The following is a 17,140-nucleotide window of genomic DNA, read 5'->3' on the forward strand; positions in this document are numbered from 1 at the left end:
TGTTGGGGGCGATCGCGGCCCCGAGGGTTTACTGACCGGAGCTTCAGAACAAAAATATAATTGTTATTATCTTTATCTTTACTAACACTAACATTAACGTATTTATTGCACAATAAGTCAATTAATATTAAAATATACTTATTATAATCCTAATGGGGGCGCGGCCCGGGGATCTCTGTGGTGTTCTTGTCATTGGCGTGGCGGGGCGTTCACCAGTTGTACCTTCAGAACCAAGAATGTAATTATTATTATCTTCATTTCATTTGGCATAATTCAGAAAAAATCAGAATACAGATGCGTGTGTTTTGTGTGTTGTGTGTGCATGTGTGTCCGCATTTTTTTGGGCGCACGGATCAACCGATTTGAATGGTTCAAAAAACATTCGATTCCTATTAATAGGGAGATGTGCTAATTAGTTCTTGGGAAAGGCACGTCCAGCCATTTCGAAGATACGGAGCTAAATGTGTACAAAATGGCAGTTTTTGAGAGAACTAAGCGTCCGATTTAAATGATTCAAAGAACTTTCTGCTTGTCTTAACAAAATAATTGATTTTGGAAAAAAAAATTGTTTCAAATTTTTTCCCTATATGGAAAATAATTCAAATTTTATTTTTAATTCTGACTAAAGTTCTAATATACTTTAAACAAATAATTTCATCTTTGCAATTCAGTTTATAAAATTCTTATAAATATTAGACAATGTTTCAATATTTATAATAATCTATTTGAAAACATTCAATATTCCTCGAACATTTCGTTACGGTACGGGAAATTCTAGCAATTTGCCTTAAAGCACGATGCCATACACCCTATTAGTTTATTTATTTATTTAATCATAAGCAAGTCGTAATTAATAATAATAGATATTATTTCAGACTCTTGTCAAGCTAATTGTCAAAATAATTAATATTAAAAGGATAATAATTTTTTAATAATAATAATAGCTGCACGAATTTCGCTTCTGAAAAAAAGAACTGATTCATAATTAAGTTCATCATATTAAAGTCTATTTGACCAGGAGTCAAGCTCAAAATTCTTGCACAAGGTTGAAAGTTATACTCATTCAAAACCGTAAAAATTGAATTAATAAAATAGCAATAAAAAAACATGGTTGTACAGGCGATCAAATGGTCAGACTATATAGATAAATGATAAGGATTATGCAAGAAAATAGTTATTGTGTGTCATAAAACGCTAATTCTTTAAAAAGTTTAACTAAGAGAGCATCAAATTTTTTGCTGTCTAAGTTTCGGATATTGAGTAGAAGTTTATTCATAAGCTGAATACCTGAACCGTCGATTGCATTGAGAGTTTGTGTCTAATGTTGTAGTTTGAGGAAGACGAAGCCATATCAAAAAGTTTCCAATTGTTTTTGATGAAAGATAATGTTACCAGCAGATAAATGCATGGGACAGTTAGAATATTGTGTTTTTTAAATATGAGCAAGGAAAAAATGATTCGAATAGCTCTTTTCTGAAGCTTAAATATTTTAATTAGTTCGGATGAAAAACCCCAGAATTGGATTCCGTATGAAAAGTGAGAATAAAAGTTGCCCTAATATACTGAAAGTAAGCAATTTAAACCAAGTTTGGGTTTTCGAATGCGCAACCTGAAACATGTTCTACATAAAGTTGGTGATAGTGAGATAGAGATGTGATCAGGATCAGACCAGATAATTGTTTAATTTTTGTTGCTTGCTGTGATATTTGTTTTCAACATAATAATAATATAATTAGAGGTGCATGGCATCGTGCCTTTAAGCGAATTGGCGAAACTTCCCATTCCGTAATTAAATCGAATCGAGGAATAATAAATGATTTCGAATAGCTTATTATAAATACTGTAACATTCGTTATTCGTATTATAAATGTAAGAATAAATTCGACGACGACGTTTATATATGTTTATATAAAAAGTGAATAGAAGTAAAAAAGAACATATCTCATATCTCTAAGAATTATATAATCTAATTTGCAAAGTTAAATTTATTAAGAAAGTTTTAGAATTTTAGCTAGCATTAAAATTAAAATTCGAATCATTTTTCATATTTAAACAGTGAAAAAATGGTAAATTAAAAAAAAAATGGACAAAAAATTTTTTGCTTTCCTAAACTAATCGATTCTTCATATTGCAAAATGTTTTTTGAATCATTCGAATCGGAAGCTTTGAAACTACTGGGCCTGTCTTTTCCAAAAACTAATCACCGCATCATCAATACATGTTGAATGTTTTTGAATAATTCAAATCGGATGCTCTGTTTTCTCAATATTAAACGATTGCTTTTTAAATATTTCAAATCAAATCGATCCGTGCTCCCAAATATGTGAACAGAAAATTGTATCCACACACACACACAGCGATTTTTCGACTAAAACTCAAAATCGTCAAAAATCGAGTTACGAGGATGCGTAAGAAAGCCATCGAAATGTTTTCGTAACATTTTGATGTTCAATTAATATTAAAACATACCTGGATATCTCCTAATTGTTTCCCCATGCGGTCGCTCCATAGAATGCCCGGACCTCTGTATGGATGTTGTAGGAAAAGGAAAGGTTTCACCAGCTGCATCTTCGAGAATAAGAAAAATCTTACTATTCTTTATCATTCCACCCACATATATTGCAGATGATACAAAACATTAATTTACATATTGACGTTAACATATACCTGTAGGTCTTGGCCTTTGGCTTGGTCCCTTGGCCCTTTGCTCCGTATATGTCGGGTTTTGAACCGATAAGAGACCTTCTATAAGCTCTATATGGAGCCCATATGGCTCCTGAGGGTATTCTCGAAGGTACTCCACTCCTTGATTGTAAGTACTTGAATCTGAAACCAGAATGGACGATGATGATAATATAATAGAAGAATTCAATTTTTATCTTTTCACAACTCGCTTAAGGAAAAATATCACTTGGGCCTAGTTAGTGATGCTCACCGTGCATATCCAAGCCTAATTATAAGTAAAAATGTATGAGAAAGCGTTGTGTTAGGTAAGGACGACATGGCAAATACACGTGATTTATTTAAAATTTGAACTATTATTTGTCGAAAATAACTGGTATGGATTTATTGCCACCATTTTGAAAGTTGCTGCATCTCAATATTCATTGACCAAGTCAATTATTTGCACACTTTTAGCAATTTTTCTTAAGGGGCACACCTAGTGTGAAATTTTTAAAAAATTGAATTTTCAATTTTTTCATAATTCGATAGGTTATGCCTTTAAAAATACGTTAATGTTCAGATTTGCTCATGTATAACAAGATAGCAAAAATAATGAAAGTTACAGTATTTGTAATAATTAAATATTTGAAAGCGTTTAAAATTTCTCGAATATTTCATTACGGTACGGAAAGTTCCTGCAATTTGCCTAAAGGCACGATGCCATGCACCACTAGTTCGTTTTATAAATTACACACATTACACAGAATAAATACCTTTAGCTGCACAAATCCTTCGACAGTTTTATTAAGCACATCGCCAGCACATGAACTCTCCACCTGCACATAAATTTTCGCCAAACTCAGGAACATGACCATGGTGCAATTTGTCCTGCTGAGGCTGCACATCGTGGCAACCATTTTCTTTATGATATCTCCATAGCATTTTTCACACTGCAAAATACAATAATGTTGAATTAAATTGATCTATTTTCTTACACACAACACTTATACACAATATACTAATAAGTATGGTAAGGAAAATGCATAAAGCGGTGATATGAATAATAAACAAAAAGAAGGAAAGGGGAATGATTGATTTGTGGTGCCCTCACGCCATGGACCTGCCTTCAGGCAAACTACTATTTAATAGTATTACATTGTTTTAACTATTATCCTAGGTCCTCGTAATACATCCACTGTTTTGTTCATAAAGCTACTAAATCCATGGTCAAGTCAAATGCAGGTGTTTTTGAGGGCAAATTATGGATTCTAAGGTAATCCTTCAGGTTTGGGAATAGCAAAGCTATAGAATACTTCACATGGCAAGATCTTTATTCTCTTGGACCTTAATAGTATTCTTTTGAATTTTTAAGCCTTTCTTTCAGAAAGATTTTGGAGACTTCGATGGGCAATTATTAGGATGTTAGCTAGTCAGTAAATTACAAAGTGAAATAGAAAGAAGTTTCAATATGCAATGAATAACTGTTATAACCTTACCTTCACATAATACATCAAAACAAAGGACGCGCTGGTAACTGGTATGATACCAAATTCAATAAGTTTGCAAAAACGCTCCAAGACTTCACGACGTTTCTTTATTTGGACTTGATCTTCTTCGTGTGTTCCTGCAATAAGATAATAACATAATTAATTACAAAATCTTCTAATAAAATTTTTCTTTGGGCTCTCATCTTCTTCGTGCCTTTCTACAATGAGATAATTAATAACGATAACATAATTACAAAAGTCTTCTAGTAAAGTCATATTAACTTTTCTTTTACACAAACTGTGTTATGCATATAAACAAAAATCTAAACATAAATGTGATTGTTGAGTTGTATTAGATGCATCTTCGAGTGAAAAATTCCATTTGGCATTTCAATTTATAATTGAAGCTTAAAAGTGTATCAACATGCATCACAGCAGATATCAAACAACCAACTATTAAAATATGTTCAAAAACTTTCCCAGTAAAGAAATATATTACAAATCTTCAGACAATTTACAAAATTTTTATATAATCTATACCATCTTCAGACAATTTTCGCTCTGTGTCTCTTTCTATTCAACATTTCTTGTTGGCACTTGCATTAGAAGCTCCACTTCAATAAGAAATATTTAAATTAATTTTATTCTAATTATTACCTGTCCAATGTTTTAAGAAAACATATTCTTCTGCATACTTATTGATTAACATAACGTCATCCGAGCTTAGTTTTAAAACCAAGTCGTGTAGAATCGGGTTCTTATGGTCGGCCAGTTCTACATTGAAATTTGCGGCTAATGTACATATTGCAAACAAGGCCTAAAACGTTAGAAATTAATTTATTAAAAGTACAAAAAATATTTCAGCAACTTCGATAAAACCAAAATAAGTTGTAATTGTTCAAAAATCGCGAGTGCTTGCCATGTCGTCCAAACCTAACATGACGCTTTCCCATACATTTTTGATTAGGCTTGGATTGGACATAGTAAGCGTTACTTCAATCAATATTTTTACTAGAAATGGTTAAAATTATGAACAAAATAAAAATCATTGCCCAATCTACTATTTATGAACCTTATTGATAATAAAATTTAATAAGGATACTATTTTTGGCGGACAACCCCGGAGCACCGATTATTCGATTTGAATTACTCAAAAAGCATTCGATTCCCATTGATGAACAGACTGATAGAGGTAAATTGGTTTTCAAGTAGACTTGTAGGTGAGCAGGTGGATACATAGACAGGCAATCAGATGGACAAGTAGACAGGTTAACAGGTTAACAGGTTAACAGGTTGGACAGTAAACAGGCAGCAAGGTAAAAAGGTTGAAGAAGTTGGAGACAGGTGGAAAGGTAGGCAAGTAGTTCATGTATAGTTTAAAACAATATTGAAATTCGCCTTACAATTAGTATTACTTTAAAATTTTGAATTTTTCAAATCAACTTACAGCTTGTTGGAGATCGTTATGAGAGACATTTTGTACAATGTCTTTGCAAATTTCAATGTAATTTTTTAATTTTAACTTTAACATATCGGCTTGTTCCATACAAGCGATAGCATTAACGACCATATTATTTAAATCCATTTTTTTCACTTCGATCAATGCCCAAGATAAATAAGCGCCGTAAGAAAGCAGGCAGTATATCGATCCCTAAAAGATATTTTGATAGGAGTATGAATTAGTTAAATTAGTTATGTTTAATCTTTGATCTAATTAACATACTTCGATAGGGAGATTCCTTTCAATAACGCCATTCCTGAAGACTTTAAATTCCTCTAAAAAATCTTCCCATATATTTAAATAATTTACATTATATAAATATTGGAAAATGTAGATTTTTTTTAGGGAATTTAAAATCTCAGGAAAATCTTCTTTCTTGGCACATTTTGGATCCATTTGCTAGAAAGAAAAATTATTTCTGATCAAGAGATGAATTGTTTGACAACTTTCTACACATAACAAAAATGTAATTCGTACCCCATCCACAATACATAGCCATGTAATATATGGCTCCATATATACGAATGCGCATTTGTCTACGATGGTCTTAATGGCGGCATCGCAATCTGCAGCAATACTTCTTGCCCTTTTAGAAAGGCAATGCAAAGTATTGCTGCAGTTGTCCAGCACTGTCGCGTCTGCAGAATCCTGGGCGATGGCTTGCAGAGCGCCCAATAAATTCCTTAAATGCTGTAAACATAAAACACTAGATTAAAACTAGTAAGTATATATTAAAAAGTTAGAAAAACTACAACAAATGCAAGATGCATCAACATTCCCATATGCAATTAAAATTTCTGCTTAAAATATATACTCCTGCTGGTGGCAATTCAAGCACAAAGACAAGTAATCCTTATAGGTATTCATAGGTACAAAAATTAAAATACTAACCAGATCTTCCATGTCAATTGTATTATCAAAGTCAAAATATTGAGGAATTTTTATCAAATGGATAATACAATTGACATTGCTTTTAAAGCGAGCCAACAGAGTCGCCATCACCGGCATTAGATATTTGGTCATATTTGATTTGTCTTTTTTCATTTTTTTTTGTTTTATACTTGGGACCTGTAAATATGAAAAGTAATTAAATTTAGAAATAAAAAATAATGTTTAAACATATAATCAACACACTAGAAGAAGAAACAACTGGATAGTTTAACCCATTTGCATGTACTGACATTAAAACCAGGGCAGGGTACTTTTACTTGATCGGTTTAGATTTAGTTAATGTTGTACTTCTAATTGAACTTATAAATTATTGCCTTAAACGTTTGACGACTATCATGCTATAATATCACATCAAGGAAACAGATGTGTAGTAGGTACTAAAAGCAACAAACTGATTCCCACAAAACTATTCCATTGGTCATGAGTTCATACACCGTCCAAAAACCCAAAAAAAATCAAATTGTCTGGGGACCAAGAGCGTTTTGTTTCTTTAATTGACCAGGAGAGCAGCTGCATATCAATTAAGTAGAGTCCAGTACTTGTAATTATCGACCATATTCGGATTCGCTGCGAATATTGCAACTTGAGATCATTTCTGGAAAATGATCATCTGTCCGTAATTATCATTTAGAAATGAACTTTCATTATTAGATTAGATTAATAACTTCTATAATATTTGTTGAGGCAGTGGATTATGTCAAACAACGCCTAAACAAATATTGTTTTCGCAACTTCACTCTTCAATTAGAATTAACATACATTCATTTATAGCTTGTATTTTTTTTACTTTATCGCTGGCAATATACTATTATTTTTTGAACAGCTGTAATATAAGATTGCTACTACCGTTGGGTGTTTACTGGGTTATCACCATTAAAAGTTTTATGCATATGTCTATTGAAGTGAACATTTTTATTCTCAACTCTCACCTGAACATGGCTGTGACGAGCTTTATTGCAATCTCCTGATTGCATCCGCTCTTATCCCAAGATAATCTAAGAATTCTTTGTTGGTATTTGTGACTGAACAATGTTAATTTGCTGGATAATTTTACGTCCTCATATAACGGGAGCAAGGCTTTCAAAACGCTTGCCCGTACTGATGCAGTCTGTGAAGATATAGAAAAAATCATTATTAGTAACTGCCTGAGGAGATTTTTATGTTCTCTTGACATTTCAAGATCGGCCTTTTCAAGAATCCTGAAGAAGGAAGGAAACTGGATTGGACCCGTTCTGTTCTAAAGAGTGCCTTCTGCACGACGTCGTGGATGGTAAAATAGAAGGGCTGAAGGGATTGGTAAAGAGAAAATACAGGGTACTGAAAACCGAAGTGCAGGATCAGGAAGCATGGATGAAAGACTACCATTTATTATATATATATATATATATATATATATATATATATATATACCTTGTCATAGACGAAAAATGCAAAAAGTCGCAAAGTCGATTCATTCAAGAATAGTCCCGGGTATTTTCTTAATAAGCGGCCCAATTCTCGTATGCTCACACATCTTGTGACAGGTGCGATATCTCTGTAAATAAACTGATGTTTAAAAAATATTCTTTAACTTATGCGGTTCAAGGAATTATGGTAGGTATAACAGCTATTCCTGGTGACATTTTGTTTTATATGGCAAAATGATTGATCTAGTGGTAATATCAAAAAACCAAACCGAGCTGCAAAACATGGTGGACAGAATCGTCGAAATGGGTAGAAGATATGGAACGGAAATCAACATCAACAAATTGTAAGTGATGAGAGTATCAAAACGAGATGATACTCTGAAGATAACAGTAGAAAATCAAAAATTGGAAGACGTTGATCATTTCAAATATTTAGGAAGCATTCTGACCAGAAACGAATACAGCACGAGAAAGATCAGGATAAAGATCGCAAGCGCCAAGGTGGAGTTTGCGAAGTTGAGAACACTAGTGAGAACCAACCAAGTCTCGACTTGTGGATGATATTGATAAAAAAAAATGTTTTGTCTAGAGCATAGCTCTTTACTATTACTATTTACTATTACTATTTGGAGAGTTTTAAAATGTGGTGCGCAGGAGACAGGTGATTGGAGAAAATAAAGTGGACTGACAAGATAACAAAAGAATAAGTCCATAAAAGACTCGACTGAGAACGATCATGAAAAGAAAAGGAAAAAACTGAATAGGACCCATTCAATTCAATCGAAAAAAGAGTGCCTCCTACACGACGTGCTCCAAGAATACATAATCCTGAACATATGCTTATTTAAGACATGATATGTTAAAGCAGGAGTCTACAAACAAAACTTTGTGTTATCCGAGAATTGGCCCATAAATGTCAAAATATCTTACTTGATGCGTTTATAAATTAAATGTCTGTATAGGGAGTCGATGCACAATCCAAGTTCCCTATACTTTTCATTTAATTTATTTTTTTCAGATTGAAGGAATGCCAAGCGGCTCAGATCACGCCTCGTCGTCTCCTTCGCTTCTTCGGCCCGAATTAGCTCCGACCACCGATTCATGTCTGAAGCCGCTTGTTCCAGTAATCCTGCCAACTCTTGAGATAAAAAATCAGTTAATCAAATGGTAATTTTAAAATATTTTTTCAACTCTTTTGCCAATGTATTAATTTTTAATGTCTAGTGATGTTTAACCCTCCGTCGGTCGGCGTGGTCCGGCCAGACTTTTTTCGACTTCAATTAACAAAAAAAAAAAAAAATACTTCTAGTAATCGTATCGACCGAAATTTCTTGACTTTTCCTAAAATTTCATTAGCTGTCGATCAATAAAAAATCAGGACGAAAAACTGTACAGAAGGATAATTATAAGGATAATAACTTTTTTATACTTCGAACGGTCGGAAAGGTCTGTCTAGACCACCCATACATTTTGTATGAAATATACGCTTTTTGATATATGTAAACCAGTATTTTGTCTTTTTTCATGGTATTTTCTATTCAAACTGCGTTGTATATATTCTTTGCTATGTGTTGTAACATGAATGTTTAGTATTTTCATGATGAGAGTTCCTTGAAAACCTACCAAACTTATTGGTAATCGCAAACACTGAAAATCGGATGAGTAATGCACACATTATCAACAATTTTTCTACCCGTACTGCGTTCGAAATTTTTTTTTTTTTTGCCAAACCTGTAGTGAAATTATATTTTCACTTCGAGTTTTACAGCTCATTTCAAAGACGACGCACCTCATTTCGTTTTCTTTTGAATTTCACATTCATTTCAAAGGCGCAGAAAAAGAATAAATATTGTTTTTCATTGATATAAAACAGAAAAATTAACAAAAAAAAGCAACGATTTTTTTATATTTCTTGATTTTTTTATATAATATAATATGTAATATTTTTATTATAAGCAAGCTCAACACATGCAAAAGACTTACCGTAAAAAGAAAAAATCTAAACTATAAATATTTACTACTAATAATCGTTAATATATAAGACACCAAAAACTCATTTATCCCATATAAATGTATGTAAAATGAATGGTGGTCCAGCCAGACCTTTCCGACCGTTCGAAGGTGAAAAAATATCCGACCGACGGAGGGTTAAATGTAACTTAAAAATTTTTAATATGTACAAAAATGTCTAGATATATATACATAAATGTATATGTCGCCTACTGGCAAGGGTTAAAAATGTACAAAAATTTAAAAAAATATCTACAAATGGCTACATATTTTTGAAATTGTCTAGAAATGTGTAAAATATATAGATGCTAAAAATATCTAAAAACCCATAGGAGAATCTACGTATAAAAATCATTCTCACGAATACAATTTACCTGCCAATGTCGTTGTATATCTTATATTTTTCTGACCCAATCTAGACAAATGTTTTAAGATTGAGGTCAGATTTTTCAAAAAAAAACATCATAAATCATTTCTCCACCCGTCTTTATCATACTTTGAAGAATTGGCAAAAATCAACAGTAAGTTTTTTATTTTTGGAGAGTAGAGAAGAAATCCTTCATCTTCCTAAAAAAAAAAACAATAAAAATAATAGAAGTGATACTCTGCAAAAGAAGTGAAACTTCGTAATGTGAAAATGAGATTGCAATGCTTTTGGGCAGTCTGCAAGACCTTCAAAGAGTATGCAACACTTTCAGATAGTCTACAATGTTCTAATAAATATTCTAAAAATTATGAAATAATCCATAACATTCGAAAAACATTTTACATTCTAAAAAAATCTGAAACAATCTTCAACATTCCTAATCTATGGCATTCTAAAACAATCATTATTATTAGCTCACTTTGCATTGAACCCATTGAACGCATTGAAAGCAACCTTGTTCAAAGTCGCCTAAGAAGTTTCACTTCGATAGTACATTGTGATATATTGCATTATCTATTATACCTCTACAAAACCTCCTTCTATGTAATTTGCCAGTGCAAAATGCTCAAAGTTTGCATCATTTGGGCGGTCACTTGTACGCCGTTGTAGCCGCTGGCGTTTACTAAAAGTAATACCAGGGCCGCCAACGCCTTGTACCTGTCTCGGAGGTACAGGCAATCCAATTGCCGACGATCATCTGAAAAAGTTTTTAAATAAAATAGATAACAAGTCAATGCATGCGACAAGTCAATCTGAATCGTTTGAGAACAAGTTTGGGAATGAGTATGTGAAGCTGAACCGATTTCAACTAGTTGGTTTGGTATTTTGCATCGAGGCAAGCTACATGAACTTCCCTATATGTTTAAATAATCGACTTAATCAATAAAATATAAATTAATTTATGAGTGATTAAAAGTGTTAAATTCCGAGTGGATTTATTACAATGATTGGTGGTAGTGATTAGTTATTGGCCAAGACGGGTTGTTTTCGGAACTGTTTCGGAAGTACGGGCCAAAATGCCAAAAAAATAATTCTTTTTTGAGAAACTAAACGTCCAATATCATTAAAAAAATTTACATATATAGACAAAATGGAGAACTGATTAAATTTGTGGGAGGCAGGTCTAGCGGTTTCAGTGATCCAATAAAAAATTTGAAAGAGAAACATTTGGCGGTCAAGAATGATCATTAGCCATATGCACATCAAATTATCAGATATTTTAATAATATAAATTTTGTTTACATTTTATGGGTTCTGTAAAATTATTTATCTGTCATTCTGCTTCTTTACGCAGCTAAAGCAGGCCGATCGCTTTAAATTTTTTTTTTTTTAATTTTTTAATTCTTGGTACGGGAAGTTTCAGCAATTTATGCCAAGCACGACTATGAACACTATGTAATGCGTAATAAATTTTCTGCAATCAAATAGTTATTTTAATTTTAGAAAAATGATATATAAACTATTTTAAATAAAAATTTAGGGATGGGGCGGCATTTTTGTCAGCGCCCCAGGGCGCCAAATTTCTAAATCCGGTCCTGATTCTACTGTAGAAGCATGAATTTTGCCCGGTTTTTGAAGCGCTGTATAAAGGAATCAATATTTTACTATCGATTTTTTTATCATTTGTTTATTGATATTTTATTATTACATAAAAAAAAATTATTAAAGAAAAAAAATAGAATTCACAAAGTTATGAGCAGTCGAAGTGGGGGCTCAAAAAAAAGAGGGTGTCCTGGCGTGCATGATTCCAATCCTCCTGGTGATCCGAAACATAAAAAATAGATGGATTATTAATTATTACAGATGCCGCTATCGCCAGTGTAGGCACATTGATTTGAAATTTTTGATTTGACGGAGATGTTTACAAAACAATGATTTTTATTTCTAAACTTGTACATTTTTTTTTTAACTCGTTTAAGTACTTTTATTTATATTTAAAACATGTGAAAATGTCATGTTTCTTTCATTTAATTCAATAAAAATAGTGCAATATCAAAACGTTACTTTTTTTCTCTCCAATGGCAATTTAAAAAAAACTCCGATTATCCGAATATTTGATTATCCGAATGGGCCCGGTCCCCATTAATTCGGATAATTGAAGTTCTACTGTAATAGTAATTTTGAAAAATCCTTTTAATGACATATTTTTGAATAACTCAACTTTGAAAATATGAAAAAAAAAATCGATTTTTTCAAAATTCTACAGTAGAATACCCCCTTAAGACAAAACGAAAAATGTAAGGGATCTCCTCTTCTATACAGAGATCACACTTATTAAAATGTACATTTTACCCAGGTATTACAGTAAATATTTATTACTCACACAGAAGATCTATCCTCTTCTTCAAGCTTTGCTGAAAACTTGGTTAATATTTCTAAAAACGGTAAGCGATGTGGAGGCACATTCGGGCTACCACTTTGTTCAACCGCAAACAGAATCCCAGCCTCGTGCAGCTTTGCTACTGCTTGTCGATTTTTCAGTTTGTTTGTGCCCAAGAACTTGGCTAGATGTGCGGCCAAAGTCTGAGTGAAATAAAAAAATGAAATAAAAAAAGTGAAGTAAAACTTATTTGCTATTGTACAAGATGGCATTTAAGCAAAAATAAATACATCGTATAACAATTTTGAATAATGTTTATCAGTAATATGGTAACACTAGTGATGCACACATTTATTAGTGTCGGCCATTATACATCTATATATCTATAATGGCATTAAAAATATGTATAATATTTGAAAACGATAATGTAATTCAAGTCATACTTCAAATATGACATGATCGGTTTGTCGGTTCTTCATTAGAGAAATGAAGTAATTGCTGATTAATAAATTCTATGATATTATCGTCCACACAGTGGATTCTGTTAAACAACGCCTAAACAAATATTGTTTTTGCAACTTCACTCACTCATCATTTAATAATTGTGTTTGAAGAACTTCATGTAATTAAAATCAACATACAATCATTTACGGCTTGTATTTTTTTACTTTTTTGCTGGCGATATACTATTATTCTTTGAACAGTTGTAATATCTGCCTTGCCTAAAAATATTTTCCATTTTAATAACTACAAAGATTTATAGAAACTACGAATAATATAGAAATAATTTCTTATCAAGAAACAAATGTATAATTTGTTTTAATATTTTCAAAAAACAAGGTAAAATATTCTTCCGATACTGGCATTTTTCATTAAATCAAGATTTGTGCTACGATGTAACTTTAAAATGTTTATTTATCTATGTCGATTTCCTTGTTGATATCGGTACGCATACAACGACGGATTTATACCCTAGTCGCGCCTAAAGAAGTTTTACTTCAAAAAGAATAAAATAAAATCAATACGTCGGTTCCAACCTGTGAGGTTTTGCGAAAGGTGGTAAAAATTGGCAAAGTACTATTTACGAATACAAAAACCAACAAGTGGGGCGCATGGCATCGTGCATTAAGGCAAATTGCTGGAACTTCCCGTACTAAAAATTATTTTTATTTAAAAAACGATTAACATTTTTGAAAAAAACATTACTTCGAAAAAATTAGATTTTTGAGAAACTATAAATTTGACAGAGAATTACTTTTTTTAAAAAAATTGTTTTTTGAAAAAAAAATGTTTTCTTTATTTTGACATATTTTGGAAGTTTTGAACTTTTTTTCAAAGCAATCGTACTGCTTTAATTGCATAGATACGAAATATCGAAGCGCGTAAGCGTCGCGCCGCCGTCTAACGGATAAACATTGATACGGAACCCATAGGAATGCAAACAAAATTTAAACTTATTGTTAAAATCTATATAAAATATCTGATAATTTGATGTGCATATGTCTCATGATCATTTTTGACCGCCAAATGGCATTTTTTTACTTTTTTCATTAGATCTCCGAAACCGCTTGACCTGCCTTCATGAAAATTCTTGCAGTTCTTCATCTTATCAATACAAGTAAGACGTTTTTTGAATTGTTAACATTGGACGCTCCGTTCTCTTAAAAACTGAGTTACCATTTTTGGAACATTTTGCCCTATATTTTCGGAACGGCTAGACCTGCCTTCGCCAAAAACTAATCCGCACGTCTCCTTATCAATACGAATCGAATGTTTTTTCAATTATTCAAATCGCTTCATCCGTGTTCCCGAAATCGTCGACGAAAATTTGTATCCGCATACACGCACACACGCACACACACACATACATACACACACATACATTAATTTTTTTTAAGGTATGCCAAAATGTTCAGAAGGTTTTGCAACGTAAAGAATATAAAAATGTTCATTTTAGATTTTTTTGCGATTACTATAACTTGCCCTACGGGAAGTTAAAAAAAAAAAAAGTGAATTGGAGTAAACAATAAATTATACTTCTAATTGGACCTCCAGAAGTTGAACGTTTGGAGTTACCATAGATAAATATTAAAAAAAAATGTTTCCAGAGATTAGTAAATATGAATATAAATCAAGTTCTTCAATTCTGAAAAATCGAAAATAATTTTTTTGCATTTTTAGAGGTTTTGAAGGTTTCTGAACATTTTGGCATTTCTCAGAAAATTTTGATGTGTGTGTAGGTGTGTGTGTGTTTTATATGTCCGCATTATTTCGTCCACGTTTTCGGGCGCACGGATCAACCGATTTGAATGGTTTAAAAACATTCGATCCCTATTAATAGGGAGATGTGCTGATTAGTTTTTGGCAAAGGCAGGTCCAGCCGTTACGGAGATACGGAGCAAAGAGTGCAGAAAATAGAAATCGAGTTTTTGAGAGAACGGAGTATCCGATTTGAATGATCTAAAAAACATTCAATTTGTAATGATTGGGAAAAGAGGTGATTCGTTTTTGGCAAAGACAGGTCCCGCCATTTCGGAGATACAAAGCTAAACGTGCAAAAAATAGCATTTTTTGAGTGAACTAAGAAGCGTCCGATTTGAATGATATAAAAAACTTTCTGCTTGTATTGACAAAACAATTGCTTTTGGAGATAAACAAATATTACATCTTTTTTATTTTTCATAAAATATTTTTGTAATTTTGGATTATAAAAATTGAAAAAATGACCCAGTCTAAGCACAGTCTAAGCGCCACTCTGGTACAAATGTTTACACAAGTGCGTTTAGACTGTTTATGTATTGGAGCACATTTCCAATGTTGTGAAAACGAAACCTATTGAAAAATGTGAAAATGCCGCCAAACTAAGCACAGTATAAGTGAAAATGTCGCACAGAATTATTTGCAAATGCACAGAAGAATGTGACTATACGGGAGCACTTTTTCAATTTTGTGCCAATTAGGCAACAATTTTTTTGAAATTGAATTCGAAATGAAATGACGATTGTTAATGTTCTGGAGATAAATTGATTTATGATTTACATTTGATCTGCTCAGATATAACAAGATAGCAAAAATAATGAAAGTTACAGTATTTGTAATAATTAAATATTTGAAAACGTTTAAAATTTCTCGAATATTTCATTACGGTACGGAAAGTTCGAGCAATTTGCCTAAAGGCACGATGCCATGCACCACTAGTTCGTTTCATAAATTACACACATTACACAGAATAAATACCTTTAGCTGCACAAATCCTTCGATAGTTTTATTAACCACATCGCCAGCACATGAACTTTCCACCTGCAAATAATTTTCCTTCAAAGTCAGGAACATGACCGTGGTGCAATTTGTCCTGCTGAGGCTGCACATCGTGGCGACCATTTTCTTTATGATATCTCCATAGCATTTTTCACACTGCAAAATACAATAGTGTTGAATTAAATTGATCTATTTTCTTACACACAACACTTATACACAATATACTAATAAGTATGGTAAGGAAAATGCATAAAGCGGTGATGTGAATAATAAACAAAAAGAAGGAAAGGGGAATGATTGATTTGTGGTGCCCTCACGCCATGGACCTGCCTTCAGGCAAACTACTATTTAATAGTATTACATTGTTTTAACTAATTATCCTAGGTCCTCGTAATACATCCACTGTTTTGTTCATAAAGCTACTAAATCCATGGTCAAGTCAAATGCAGGTGTTTTTGAGGGCAAATTATGGATTCTAAGGTAATCCTTCAGGTTTGGGAATAGCAAAGCTATAGAATACTTCACATGGCAAGATCTTTATTCTCTTGGACCTTAATAGTTTTCTTTTGAATTTTTAAGCCTTTCTTTCAGAAAGATTTTGGAGACTTCGATGGGCAATTATTAGGATGTTAGCTAGTCAGTAAATTACAAAGTGAAATAGAAAGAAGTTTCAATATGCAATGAATAACTGTTATAACCTTACCTTCACATAATACATCAAAACAAAGGACGCGCTGGTAACTGGTATGATACCAAATTCAATAAGTTTGCAAAAACGCTCCAAGACTTCACGACGTTTCTTTATTTGGACTTGATCTTCTTCGTGTGTTCCTGCAATAAGATAATAACATAATTAATTACAAAATCTTCTAATAAAATTTTTCTTTGGGCTCTCATCTTCTTCGTGCCTTTCTACAATGAGATAATTAATAACGATAACATAATTACAAAAGTCTTCTAGTAAAGTCATATTAACTTTTCTTTTACACAAACTGTGTTATGCATATAAACAAAAATCTAAACATAAATGTGATTGTTGAGTTGTATTAGATGCATCTTCGAGTGAAAAATTCCATTTGGCATTTCAATTTATAATTGAAGCTTAAAAGTGTATCA

At 32.3% G+C, this 17,140-nt stretch overlaps 2 protein-coding genes across 4 annotated transcripts in view; both read right to left on the bottom strand.

The window, feature by feature from the left end:
- LOC113373282 (cohesin subunit SA-2-like) overlaps positions 1-17,140 on the bottom strand; it is a 39,191-nt gene continuing 22,051 nt past the window's right edge. For 2 of the 3 annotated variants that reach the window (XM_026613587.1, XM_026613590.1), the window contains 6 exons: positions 16,728-16,855; positions 16,004-16,180; positions 12,770-12,969; positions 2,668-2,826; positions 2,470-2,568; positions 1-222 (listed from right to left, as the gene is read on the bottom strand). In XM_026613587.1, coding sequence (XP_026469372.1) covers positions 2,556-2,568; positions 2,668-2,826; positions 12,770-12,969; positions 16,004-16,180; positions 16,728-16,855 — 677 coding nt within the window. In that variant the 3' untranslated portion in view covers positions 1-222; positions 2,470-2,555. The remainder of the gene's footprint in view (positions 223-2,469; positions 2,569-2,667; positions 2,827-12,769; positions 12,970-16,003; positions 16,181-16,727; positions 16,856-17,140) is intronic. The other variant, XM_026613588.1, reaches the window with a different exon arrangement.
- LOC113373283 (cohesin subunit SA-2-like) lies at positions 4,538-7,707 on the bottom strand. The gene is made up of 6 exons (XM_026613591.1): positions 7,533-7,707; positions 6,544-6,720; positions 6,130-6,342; positions 5,875-6,051; positions 5,599-5,802; positions 4,538-4,968 (listed from the first exon to the last, which is right to left on the bottom strand). Exons 1-6 carry the CDS (start codon positions 7,575-7,577, stop codon positions 4,798-4,800), a joined length of 987 nt encoding a protein of 328 aa, XP_026469376.1. The 5' UTR covers positions 7,578-7,707; the 3' UTR covers positions 4,538-4,797.

This window comes from Ctenocephalides felis, unplaced genomic scaffold (assembly GCF_003426905.1).
Source record: "Ctenocephalides felis isolate EL2017-DRISC unplaced genomic scaffold, ASM342690v1 CF-g0.4_SCAFFOLD_01604, whole genome shotgun sequence".
NCBI classification, from domain to species: Eukaryota; Metazoa; Arthropoda; class Insecta; order Siphonaptera; family Pulicidae; genus Ctenocephalides; species Ctenocephalides felis.